The 14,527-nt window shown below is 35.1% G+C and overlaps 1 protein-coding gene across 1 annotated transcript; it reads left to right on the top strand.

The window, feature by feature from the left end:
- Window positions 1-4,028: 4,028 nt before the first annotated feature.
- On the top strand, window positions 4,029-5,601 carry LOC132298788 (probable glutathione S-transferase). The gene is made up of 2 exons (XM_059795145.1): window positions 4,029-4,428; window positions 5,037-5,601. The coding sequence occupies exons 1-2, from the start codon at window positions 4,111-4,113 to the stop codon at window positions 5,382-5,384; spliced, it is 666 nt and encodes a 221-aa protein (XP_059651128.1). The 5' UTR covers window positions 4,029-4,110; the 3' UTR covers window positions 5,385-5,601.
- Window positions 5,602-14,527: the final 8,926 nt, after the last annotated feature.

Genomic DNA, 14,527 nt, shown 5'->3' with positions numbered 1-14,527 from the left:
TTGGAAGTCTGCAATCAACACGATAATATCAATTCTTTCCATAATTTCAACACCCAATGTCACTGAGATCTGTGGAATTCCTGAAATTTTGAGACTATATCCTTCAATTCCTTGACTTGGATCAGCCTGTAATTCTATTACAGTTACCCTTCTCCTTGTTTGAACCCTCGCCTCTACTTTCAAAATTCAATGCTGAACTACTGGTGGAAATCCCTGTTGTTTGCCTTTTGATTTCTTCAGTCAAAATCATGCTCACAACTTCATCAAACTTCAACTTAGTCTTCCCTGTAGAGCTACTGATCTTTGTAACTGTGCTACTCCAACTCGCGGGTAACTGTCCTAGAATTAACAGTGCTCGGACCTCATTTTTGAAGTCGATATCAACAGACTCTAATTGCCTAACTATCTCGCTAAATGCATTTAAATGTTCGTTGAACTTACCACCTTCGACTATCTTCATGTTGAACACTTCTTGATTAAGTGCACCTTGTTCGCTGTAGAAGGCTGTTCAAACATACTAGAAAGGGCTGCCATGAGAGACTTCGTCATCTTCTCATTCTTGATGTTGAAGGCAACTGACTTTGACAACTTTAATCTGACTGTGCCAAGAGCCTTCCTATCGAGTAATTCCCATTCTGCCAAGTAATTCCCATTCTGTATCCTTTTATCCTCTGGCTTCTTTCCTAATGGTTGATACAGATTTTTTTGAAATAAGAGGTCTTTAATTTGCATCTTCCAGAAACCGAAGTTTGTGCCATCGAACCTCTCGATCATAGATGTGAATGTCTTATCTTCTGATGCCATTACTCCCACTGGAACAGACAGATTTGATCGAAAGACTTTTGGAATTTCGTCACACCCCTTCTGTGCCCAAGGTTTTCTACCAAAGGATCTGATACCAGTTTTTAGAGTTGCTCTGCACAATCAACCGGATTTCATACCAGTTGTTGTGGTGGAAACGCAAAATAAACTACGCTATTCAAGGAATAAACAAGCAATCACGAAGAATAAAAAAAAAATCACACACAAGAACACAAGATATACATGGTTCACCCAAATCTTAGGGCGACGTCTATGGAGCACACCGAACAAATTCACTATGAAGAAGATGAAGAATTATAATAGAGAATTTTCTCTCGATCTCTCTCAATTACTCTCTCTTGTATTGGCACAAATTAATCAATCACACAACACGTATGATGATCCTCTCTTTTTTCTTCTCTCTATTTTTACCACACTCTAAGATCTGATTAGAGTTGATATAAATAACCCTTGTCCCCCAAGAACTTGGCTTTTGTAGAGTCCAAAACCAATAAGAAATCAAAAACAGATCAGCAGGAACAATAATTAAATCTTTTTAAAAATTAATCAGACTTCACAAAACCACAACAGTTGGAACAATACTTGAGAGCTTGAGTTCATTTGTCTTCAAAATCTTCCTGTGAATCTCAAACTTGGAGCAAATAAGAAAAATCAAATATCAACCGTATAGAAATTTGGTATAATATTGATAATAGAATTAGTTATTTTACTCTATTTATAATGAAAAGAAAACCTAAATTATAAGGAAACAAACACCATCAAAAATTCTTACAACGTAAAGAAATATAAAAGTCAACTTTCTCAAAAAAATTACTAAAAATTAAAATAAGAATCCTAATCACCATAAACGTCTAAATATAAACGTTCAAAACAAGCGAATGCCTTCGTAACCTAACGGTTGGGTTGCTTCTTGTTGTCTAAATTCTCAAATGATTCCTAAATTCATTAGGCTTCAATTTAATCATAGTTTTTAACAAAATTTATATTATATTTTTTTCTTAGCACAAGTTTTAATTAGATATCACCATCAAGATTGAGAACACCATTTAGAATCTCAATATAATTAATACAAATAATAATAGAAGGATATAGACCTACTAAACACTGATCAAACTCTCACTCGACAAGAATTACACACTATAATCTATATTTATGGCGCAATCCCACTTTATATGCCAATCTCAAGAATTACAATCTATAATCTATATTTATGGCGCAATCCCACTTTACAAGGCAATCATAAAAAAATTGGCATGCAAAATTGAAACTTCGATCCTCTCCACTAATATTTTCAAGCCTAAAATTAGCGGTTATAAAACACAATATAATCATTTTTGCTTGAATTAAGTTGTGTGTGAAACCAAACATGATGAGTAGTTACACAGATGATGATGTGGCATGATTTTGATCATTAAATTGAAGCTTGGAGAAATTGGAAAGAAAAAGAACAATTGGAGAGATTCAAATCCACCAAGTTGGGGGTATTTTTCCAAGTCCTTCGGAGTTTATAGATGCTTGCCTGTGCAACTTGTTACCTAAAAGCTGATTTTAGGAATGGATGTTTAGTGTCTTAGATGGAAATGAATAAATTTGAACTATTAACGTCACCGGCGGTTATTAGCCCTTTATTTCCCAAGAGGTGCCCTGATACACATTCTAAAAAATTTCAGGAATTCAAACATGGGTGGAGGGTGAGTGAATTGCTTAGCAGTTAGTAATAAAGATCACAAATGACTTATATCACAAGGAAATGGGAGAGACCCAACATATTCAACATCACAACCGACAGAGCCCTGTAATTGAGGAGTACCTATTTGGGCCAAGTTCTTTGACAACTTTAGAATGATGTGTTAAATAAAAACCTTAGGATCCTAGACTTGGCTAAAAGAAAAATTAAATTAAATAGAATTATATACCTATTTGGCCCAAATTTTTTACATGACTTTAGAATGTTGTTAAAAAAAGCAGCTAACTTTGCGAACAAGATGGCTATGGTTAGGTTATTACAATGTGATCTTAGAAGATATTTAGTTTGGGCACCAAGAGCTGCAAACAAATGAGCCCACCTCCCATGCAATTGGGCTTTTAACAACTCATCTTTGGATTTAGAAATGGAATATCTGGCCCAACTGGCTTCGTCAAGCTCTGGATGCAGATCTTACTGTTGCCGGACCATAAAAATAAAAGTTATTCAAAGATTGTTGCTATAAATTTGCCACAAAAGAGACATTGTAATGCACCAAAGTAAAGTTGTTGGTGTTGAGCGTTGAAACTTAGAATTCATTCAATGTCAAATGGATAATTCAGGACGATATCGTAATAGCAAACGACATCATTTTGACACCAACGAAAAGTCTTAATATGCTAGGAATAAGAAGGAACTAGGACAATTGCCCATAAGGTGAATTCATTTTTCTTCTTGTCTTTTTCTTTACGTTTGAACAATGAAATTTATAATGTTATCAGTACTTTAATATTTTATGGGATTAAATATATATATATATATATATATATTAGGATTAGGTTGAAGGATAAAGTGGGTGAGGTCACCCAATAGGTCAGTTGTTTAGGAAATATATCATAATCCAGCACCAAAAAAAAAAAAAACAGGAAAAAGAAAAAGAAAAAGCATGTATCCTCTTACTAGTGCAAGTGAAATTATACACCCTAAGATACAGTTCTTCTTGCTTTCACTTTCTGTGCACTTTCGTCTACATTTTCATTGTTTGTGATTTAATTTTATTATTTTTATACTTTCACTCCCGTCCTGCTTTATGTGACTTGGTATACGCCTTTAACCTTACCTTGTATTTAATAACATAACATATAATTCAAATTTTTTTACTGACCATTTTAATTACTGTTAATAATTTGGATCATGTTTTCAAGTCTTTCTCCAATCATTTCCTCTCAACACACACACACATATATATATATAGTTGTTAACTTTTATACAAAATTTTACTGATAGATCCGCGGCATAAAATTCTACTAATGAATGGGTTTGGTCAAAATGTTCATATTATATATATATATATGTTGTTAACTTTTATACAAAATTTGACTGATAGATCAGCGGCATAAAATTCTACTAGTGAATGGGTTTGGTCAAAATGTTCATATTATATTAGTATACAAAATAGACAGGGTCTTGGCCGCCAAGTAACGAAAAGGTACGCTCCCTCTATAAAAACTTATCAATCCCAGAATAAAAAACCCACATCAGAATTAGACAACATAGTACTCTTAAGTTGTGTTTTGTGTTAGGAAACTAAACCAGGTGTTGTAATGGCAGACGAAGTGAAGTTGCTTGGGGTTCGTGGAAGCCCTTTTAGTTGCAGAGTTGAGATTGCTCTGAAGCTAAAAGGTGTCCCATATGAATTCATAGAAGAAGAAGACCTGTTTGGGAAGAAGAGTGATTTGCTTCTCAAGTCCAACCCTGTTCACAAGAAAATTCCTGTGCTCATCCACAATGGAAAGGCCATTTGTGAGTCAGTCGTTATTCTTGAATACATCGACGACACATGGAAAGGCCATCCCATTTTGCCCAAACATCCTTATGACAGAGCCATGGCACGTTTCTGGGCTAAGTTCATAGATGACAAGGTATGTTCTGTCTTCCATCTCTATATACACATGATACTTCCAAACACTATAGATTGTATAGTTGTAGTTTATGTCATTTTCAACCTTAGGTTTTGGAACAACTTGGCTTATTTGGCATAAGGTTAGAAGCCACGACTTCTAACTACATTATTGCCCACATCATCTGACCCTCCTCAGATTTCACAATAGTAGGTCTTTTTTAATTAGAACTGATTAGAAGTAAACTAAGACACCATAGTTTTCAAGAAGTCCGGAATCAATTTCATGTTCAAAGTTGACTTTTTATATTGACTTTTGTAGAAAGGACTGTTGGCTACTAATAATTTTCTAGCAAATCTATATGATATGTTGAACTACAATGTTCCAAGTACTGCTCATTGCAACTAAGCTAAACTGATTAGGACTAGTCCTACCTATAAGATTCTCATGCATAACTCAATTCAACTCAACAAAACCATTTGGATCTTCTATAGTCATACTTTTAGTTTTTTTTAAAAATAAAACATTATAAATTTAATTTTGATACTTCCACTCTCCTAACATTACACTCTATTGTAAGATTTTTTATGCATATTGCACCAAATTAAATTTTGTACTGTGTGTTATAGTGCTTCACTACAATATGGAAGGCGAATTGGAGCAAAGACAAGGAGAAAGAGGAAGCCATGGCAGAGGGACACGAGCTCCTGAAAACCCTTGAAAATGAGCTCAAGGGTAAGAGGTTCTTTGGCGGAGACGATATTGGATTGGCTGACATTGTGGCTAATGTCTTATCTCTCTGGGTTGGTGTGATCCAGGAAGTCAGTGGAACTGAAATGCTGACAAGAGAGAAATTTCCCGTTTTATTTAAATGGATCAATGAGTATGTTAATTGCAGTGTTATCAAGGAAAGTCTGCCTCCCAGAGATAAACTAGTAGGCTTTTTCCGAGCTCGCTATGGTGGTGGTTCCAAATAAGTAGTTTATTGATGCTGCATTTGCTGGTCATAGTCTCTGAAAACTGTGGCAAATAGGCACTAGTACACTATCACAAATAAAACTCTTGAAAGGTTTAGTACTTTTCTTTCTTACTATGTAAGTTTATTATTACTTTTCATTTCATTAATGATAAGAGTGATGTGTTCTGTTGACAAGGTTGTTCAATAATATCCCAAAGTACGTACTTTTTGTATTAGTTTGTGCTATTTAAAGCTGATTTATTAGCTCAAGTGAGCATCTGAATGACAGAACTTGAGATATATTGACTGAATTATTTTAATCCTGGCTCAAATAGTCCTTCCCAATTGAGCAAAAAAAAGGTAATATATGACATGCCTTCAAGTCTTTCTACAATCATCTCCTCTCGCCAAATAAATATAGCAAGCAGCACGCTAACTTTGATACAAAAATTTCATGATCGATGACGTTTACTCCCAAAAGGTCAATAAATCATCAATCCTTCTTCAACCCAAACACGTTTTGCGCAGCTACAAGCATGCCTCCAGTATTTTTGTCAAACTCTAAATGTTTATCAAAAGCACCATCAGAAACTCTAAGTCTGACATCTCTTCTAGCAACCTTCGCCAACCGCCCACAAACCGCTGGTTGGTAATGAAAAGTCATCTTCTAACCCTTGTGGAGAATATAATGTCCTTGACTTTCCCTCGCATCTCTAATGTGATCAATTACTTGTTTCCCACGCATCTTAATGGCACTCAAATGGGCTATGTTATTGCCACCAAGATTGTTCCAAGTCACCACCACATCTGTCCTCATGGGTCTGCCTTCCTGTAAGGACTGCTGCAATTTTGGTTGCCATCTGAAAATGGATTTCATTCTCCCATAACGTTGTGTAGCCCCCTCTCAACCCTTTTGAGAACTAAGATCGTCACTCTTCTCTATAATTCCTCCTTTTCCAACACTTGACTGCAGATTTTTGATCACTGTAGAAGACCCCATAATAGCTCCACCTGTTACTATATACCCTTGGAGAATATACAAGTTTCACATCTTGATTCCCTGTGACACCACAAGAGAACCCATCACGACCCTCATAACTCCACCATCTGTTACAACCTTGTAACCTTTGGAGTCTAACACACCTACTGAAATAAGGTTTTTTTTTTTTTTTTTTTTTTTTTTTTTTTTTTTTTGTCGATTTGGTACATGTCGCACACCTGACAATGTTCTCATTAACCCATCGTGCGTCTTGATCTTGATTGTTCCAATTCCTAAAATTTTGAAGACTTTTCCATCCGCCGTCAAAATAGAACCACCTTTCACCTTTTTGTAAAAGGAGAAAAAATCCCTACTAGGACACATATGAACAAAACAACCCGAATCAAGAATCTAACTGTCATTAAATGACATATACCTGAACACGAGAATATAATCATCATATTTCGAATCAGTCGTTGCATCAACTCCCACAAAACCTGCTTCTTGAACCTTCTCTTTGCCATTCCCATTATTTGCCTTCAGTTTGGACATTGCATAATGATGTGCCCTAACTCATAACAGTAGTAACACTTCTTGTCATTGTAATTCCTTGATTTGGACCTAGAGCTATTTGAATTTGAGACTCAATTTTCTGTCCTCCCCCTTATGGGTAAGACCGCGGCCTCTCCATTTCTGTCAATCTCCAACACTTTCCTCCGATTCTCATGATAGAGAAGGGTTATTTTGACCTCATCCAGGACTACAGTCTTCTTCCCATATAACATAGTAGTCACAAAATGATTATACCTTGTGGGAAGCGAAGCTAAGAGAACCGAGATTTTTTCTATATCATCCATTTTTACCTTCATGTTTAATAGTTCTGAGAGAAGCCTATTAAACTCATTGAGATGGTCTTGCATCGTAGAACCCTTCTTCATACTGAAATGGTAGAATTCTTTCTTGAGATTAATCCGATTTGTAAGTGACTTTTCCAAATAGAGTTTTTCAAGCTTCACCCAAATCTCCTTTACTGACGTCTCTGTCATCACGTTATGTTTCACCTTCTTTGACAAACATAATCGGATCGTAGAACAAGCTTCCATAGAAAGCTTTTCCTATTCGTCTTTCTTCGTTGGATCATGATTATCATCTAAGGTTTTTATCAAACCTTCCTTCACAAGAATATCCTTCACCCCAACTTGCCACATCCCAAAGTTGTTCTTTTCATCAAATTTCTCAACTTCATATCTCATGGATATGGAAGCCATCCCAAAAGACCCTAGTTTGCAACCTAGGCTCTGATACCACTTGTTGGGCACAATGGAAGCTTTTGATACCAATTTATTGGGTAGAAACAGAAATCCAAACAAATATACACACAATGATGACAAATCCTATAACAACAAGATATGAATAAAGATTAAAAGAAACACACCATAAGACAAGATTTATACGTAGTTCACCCTCACAAATAGAGCTATGTCTACAGGCGATGATGATACGCATCACTATATAGAAGAAGATTACAAACTAAAGAAAGTTTTGGTTCTTTCAGACAATAATCACTCTTCTCACAACAAATCGTCACCCACCAAACGAAGAAAAGCTCACCGAATGCTCTCAAGAAATTAAAATCCCCAATAATTATATGGTTTACATAAAGAAAAAAACCCACCCAAAGACAAACTTCAAATATCTCTCTTAAAGATTGCACACAAAAGGATTTCTTCACACAAAAAAAACTAATATAACTTATTCTGACTCTACCATCTTGATCAGAATATCTTTATGGGATTTGAAGGATCTCACCGGGATCTATATCTTTTGCTACATGTTAAGCCTAATTTATACGCCAAAGTTGCCGCCTTTGGATAACTGACTTGTTGCTCGCACAAAGCAATTCATTAATTATCAATTACTTTCCTTAAAGTTTGCTTAGTACCTTATCAAACCCTTAACTTGCGCATTAAGTCATCCAGATGACCAAACAATTGACCACCATAATTGTATCATTCAACTAATGAAATTGTAATAACCCGGTTATTTTCCTCCCTTTTTTTTTTTTTTTTCCTCAAATTTTACGGATAAATTTTTTTTCGTTAAATTTTCTTTTCTGAGTTCAGTTTCTCATCACTTAGTATCATCTTGAGTGCTCGGAAATGGTTTTTGAGACTCTTTCCTTTGGATTTACAACTTCCTTTAAAGACCGAGTCATTTCCACATTTTTACTTTTTGGACACTATTCATTTTTCGTCTTTTCTTATTTGTCATTTTTTGGCACAACCTCACTTTTCATACTCGGAGTTGATTTTCGACTTCACGTACCTTCATTCTAAGTAGTTTCCACGAAATACGTATCTTTACTTTTGTAGAAAAGCTCACTGGTTGCTCTCGGTGTCCATAGGGCATGGATGTAAAGTTCTTCAGAAATATTTTTGTTTCTTGAGGTGTTTTGAGTAAATATCTTTTGAGGATATTTTATTTCAGGGGTTTTTAAGATAATATTTTTAGAAGATATTTTCTTTCTGGGCTAATTTTACAGTTACCTTTTCTTGGAGTGGCCATTGTGTAATTAACGAAAGTTATTGTAAAAAGTGTCATTTTGAGCCTGGATCCTCATATGGGATTTATTTTCACATTTCATCGAATCATGTGTTCTTAGAATTTTCTCCTGGTCATTTTTTCCCAGGTTTAGGGATTTCGGGCCCAGTTACCGCCTAACTTGTTCGGGGTATATCTTTCCGTACGAGACTCAATTTTTGACGTCGTTTCTTTCGTTGTTCATATTTTCTCATTTTGGCTCTTTTTCATTCACGGTGTTTTGCCGTTTGAGCGCGTCTGCTCAAATTTCACTTTTCCGGACCTAGCGGGACCCGTTCGGGGCACTTTTAGGGTTTTTCTATAATAGGGTGACTTAAAGTGAAAAATCACTTTTTCATCATCTCTTTCCCCTCTCTTGGCAGGCCATCCATGGCAACCATGGCTGCCCCTCTTCTTCCTTCATTTCATCCCTCTTCCTTCGTGTAAAATGTCGTAGTGTTTTAGCGTTTATCGAAGGCCTTGACAACGCACACCTTTCCCCCTTATTAGAATCCATTTTTGACCATTTTTGAGTTCGAGTTTCGAGCTCAAGTTTAGATTTTCATGGTACTTCAAAGGTTAAAGTTGTTCCTCTCGTTGTCCTTGACATTACCTAGGAGTATCGTCGGATTCGGAGCACTTTTCTTTCGGTGGGGAATTGAGATTTTCATTTCAAATTAAAGTAAGAGATGTTATAGGTTTATATTCTTGATGTATTGCATGCTATTGATGCTTATACAACTTATTTACATGCCTTGATATCAAATCTAGAAACTTTATTATTTATTTTTCTTGTATAAGATTTGATTCTCCCGATTGATTATAGCTTGGTTTAAACATGTGGCATGATAATATATTACACCTTGATATGATCACTAACATACATTAAATTAAGAGCATTTGGACAAGTATTAAAATTTTTATTTAATATTTTTCTTGAATGAAAATTTAATTCACGTGGCCGTATCTAGCTTGAAATCAATATATGATATCATATTATATTAGGCCCTAGCATACTCTTCAACATATGTGAATTTGAGAGTATTCGGAGATGTTTTAAGATTTAGAGATAATTAATTAATTTATTCCAAGTGTACTATTCACTTCATTGGTTTCCGATTTGATATTGTTGATGAGCATGCCATATACTTTTATATATATTAAATCAAGAATATTTGATTAGATTTTGAAACCTTTCAACTATTTATTTTCTTGTATTAAAGTTTAATACTCATGGCCGTATCTAGCATGGGATTCACTTGTGTTATGCGATTAAATCAAGTCTTGACATGTTTAATGACATACTTTAATTTGAGAGCATATGGATGAGTTTCAAAATCTAGAAATTTTAATTAAATGAATTAATTAAAATCTATTCAATGGTTCCATGGACTTGATTAAGTTTCTAACTTAGTATTCATGGTTTCCTTGACAAGTTCATTCACTTGTATCAAATAAAGAATAATCAGATAAGTTTTGAGACTTACATTTATTTATTTCCTTTGTATGGAATTTAATTCACTTGGTTGTGTCTTGTATGAAATGAACTTGTAACTTGATATTGAACTTGTCCTTGACATGATCTTTAACATATCTTGTCCGTAGAATATTTGTACTTGCCTTGTAATCTTGAGAATTTAATCCCTTAGGTAGATTAAATTCCCTTTCATGCTTCCATCGAGTTAATCATGCCTTGATATTGAACTCTTGTCAAACTTATGAATCGGACTTCTATTTCATAGACTTTTATCTTTTTATCAAGCATTATGACCCCTTGTATCTTGGTTTCGTTAATGTACTTAATAAACTTGCACAATTATCTTAGAATGGTTTAATTTCTCATGTGTTGTTTAGTAAATAATTAAATCATTAATTCTATACTTGTGGTATATTTACATCAATGGATTCCATGTGCTATATATCTTAGTTGTAGTCCATATAGATGCACACTATGATTTCTTGACATTTCACATACCATCATAGTTGAGAACTTAGGGCATGACTTGTGTGTTTCCAAAATCTTGGTTGTGCATGAAATGTGGTTAATACATTACTTGTATTTTGATACTATCTTGACTTGTACAACTTATTGATTTTGGAAACTTGGTGATATCAATCAAGAATTGACATGGCTAGGACTTGGTTCTAGTACGAGAGATAGGAAGCTCCCTATATTATAGTGCGCACTAGGGGAAGGTACCCATGGGTTAGTAGCCCTAAAGTGATCCTAAGAGTACGGTTTTAATCCGGGCGATATTCGAGTATCCACATTAGTTGATTTCACTCTTTAAATTTTAAGTTGCTATTCCTTGAAGATTTAAACTTATCATGTTATGTGAAATGTTCCAATCTTGTTTAATTGCATAGATATTATGCATTATCCTTGATTTCATGTATTATTTTTGTCTTGTTAATTGGAATGTTCCAATCATGTTCATTGCATTGATAATATAATTCTTGTTAATTTATATCCGAGTGTTCTTCTTGTCGTATTAATTGGAATGTTTCAATCTTGTTTAATTGCATAGATATTATGCTTTATCTTCGATTTCATTCTTTAAATTTTAAGTGTTATTCCTTGAAGATTTAAGACCCTTTTCATGTTTTATGGAATATTCCAACCTTGTTTCATTGCATAAATTATATACTTCATCTGTGATTTCACTCCTTAAATGTCAAGTGTTGTATTCCTTGAAGATTTAAGACCTTTTCGTGTCATATGAAATATTCTAACCTTGTTTAATTGCATAGACTTTATGCTTCATCTTGGATCTCACTTCTTAAATTTCAAGCATTACATCCCTTGAAGATTTAGAACTTTTCGTGTTATATGGAATGATCCAACCTTGTTTAAACTACATAGACATCATGCTTTAACCTTGATTCCACTATTTAAATTACAAGTAGTAATTCTTAAAGATTTAAATCTTGTTGTGTTGTATGGAATGTCCCAGCCTTCTTTAATTTTATAGATATCTTGATTCATGTTATTTCATGTTGATATGACTTAGGAATGATCCTATGTAAGCATCTTGACTTAGATTCTAGGTGGCATGAACCGTTTCAGTAGTTATCGCATTCTAGGTTAAAAGTTAATAACTGTGGATACCTATGTCTTCTTGCGTTACACTATATGCTCCTATGTTGTTTAAATTGCATGAATGATGTGGTTTTTGTTAGAAATACTCTAAGGTAGCTTAGGATGCTCCCTAGGTCTCACTCTTGACATAAACACTAAGTGGAATGAACCACAATGATGAAATTATTCAAACTTATAAAATACTAGGTCTATGCATGCTCATCTCCTACGAGTAGCTATGTTACTCACTCCAAAGTTATTGGGGTCATTTTTTAGGTATAGGATTCAAGATTTAGGGATTTGAAATCGCCTTGGGTGATATGTAAAATTGAAGTTCTTTTAACTGTATTCTTGTTCACATGCAATTGTTAGCATATTTATCTTCTCTTTTGAAGTTGTTATGTAGGTTTGGTTTAACATGTCATTTTCAATTTCAGGTATGTAATGTGTGCCTAAGCACACCTTTTGACATTCATTTTATGTGTATAACATGAGGCCAAGGGCCATTAATTTTAAAGTTCACAAGTATATTTTTAAACTTGTTTCAGATCATTTGGAATGCATATATAGCATTAAGGTTGGACCTAGTACTTCACCATACATTGCAGTAGCAGCTTTTGTTGCTTTCTGTTTCGTCGTTCAGCTGATTGTTGCTTTCTGTTTCGACGTTTGGCTGATTGTTCCTTTTTGTTTCATCGTTCGGCCGATTGTTGCTTTTTATTTTGTCGTTCAGAAGTCAAAATGCCTGACCATGTAAGTCAGAGCACTTGATCAAGTAAGTTTGAACGTTTAACCATGTAGGTTAGAACGCCTAACCATGTAGGTCAGAATGACCGACCTTGTAAGAGTACCGAACGAGTGTTCAGTGTTGAAGAGTGCCAAACGAGCGCTCAGTGTTGAAGAGTGCCAAATGAGCCCTCAGTGTTGAAGTGTGTCGAACGAGCACTCAGTGTTAAAGAGTATCGAATGAGCGCTCAGTGTTGAAGAGTGCCGAACGAGCGCTCGGTGCTGATGGGTGCCGAACGGGTGCTCGGTGCTTGGGCTTTGAACATGCGTCCGTCCATGCCTTAGAACCTTTCTTTCTTTTACTTTGATCATCTTCTTCATCCGGACTCTGAATCAAGTGATTCTTGAGTTTAACTTCATTTATTTTTCGTTGTCTTTCTAATGGTGTGTACGGTAGCACCCATTTTAGTTTAGAATGACCATTTGCCTTTGGTCAATTCCTTGGAGGGTTTAAAAACCCTAACTTCAGTCTCCCTTGTATTGAGTCACGGGACTCTTCGGAAGACCACTTTTGTGTCTTAGGGATTATAATGTTTCTAATTTTCGTCATTTTCTATTTTTAAAATTTTCCGTTGTTGCAAGGGCATTTTTTTTTCTCGTTTTGCGTGCTGAACATCGTGGGGTGTGCCGGGTGTATTCGAGAGTTGGTTGGGACATTTCTTTGAGTTCAGGACTCTTAAAAATGCAATGGTTGCCATTTCGGCATTTTTTCCTTTTTCAGGTCGGACGGTCCCGAGTTGGACCCGCTACCGGAATTGTTGTGCATGGGAGTTGTGTCTCGGGTCATTTGTATGCCATGCATAATTATTATGTGCCAAAGTAAAATTTTCAAATGCTTAATTGTGTGGTTGTAGTAAATTAATGACATGTATATGAAAATGTGGTAGAAAATTTAAAGGAAAAAGATAATTGAAAGTGGTGGGACCCACCACTACCATTTTTGGTGGCCAAGAGACCACAATTGGTCTCATTTCTCTCTCTCCCCATAAGTTCTCTCTCTTCCTCATATTTCTTCTCTTTTTCTTTTTCTTTTTCTTTTGTTCTTAATCTTCAACCTCTAATTACTTTATCAATCTTGAGAATTTTTTGGTGCTGTTCGAGGCAAGACTGAGGGCTCGTCGAGATCTTCAGTTTGATAGGAGCAATTCACACTTTTGCCCACCTTAGGATTTTCAAAATTAGCTCTTTGATTTAGAGTTTTGGGGGGTTTTCATCTCCATTGAGGTTGGGGTGTTCTAATGCATGATTTCTTGTACTTCTATGAGTTTTTTAACTTGAATTGATGTCTAGCATGTTCAATTGGTATAAATTCTTGTAAAATTGTTTAAATGATAGGTATGTAGTATATATGACTAATTGTTAGTTGTTTTATAGTGTTTAAGCATGCTTATATGAAATTGAATTCATGTCTTATATGCTTGTTATGCGAAGTTAATATTAATTGAGAACTTTAGTTATGTAGTTTAGAAATTTGCTTTGTATAACATGTGTCAGAGTTTTATGGTGGAATTAATGAATTGAAGAATGAAACATTTCATGCATTCATTGGGAAGGAAAAAGGGGAAAAGTGTTTTTTATTAAAACAAGTGAAATTGTTTTGGGAAAAGTTTTCTAAAAGTGTTTGCGAAAACCCGGACGCCTAGGAGGCGCCTAGTGGTCCGTAGTGTTAGTGTAGTCTAGAAGGGAGTATGGTTAAGCTAACTAGGCCGGATGCGACGTCTTGGAGGTGCCTTAAGGT

This window comes from Cornus florida, unplaced genomic scaffold, assembly GCF_030987335.1.
Source record: "Cornus florida cultivar Cherokee Brave unplaced genomic scaffold, ASM3098733v1 CherokeeBrave_3.0.0_Hap2_Chr03, whole genome shotgun sequence".
NCBI classification, from domain to species: domain Eukaryota; kingdom Viridiplantae; phylum Streptophyta; class Magnoliopsida; order Cornales; family Cornaceae; genus Cornus; species Cornus florida.
Note: the sequence above shows the minus strand (reverse complement) of the source record. Positions and strands in the feature narration are given on the sequence as shown.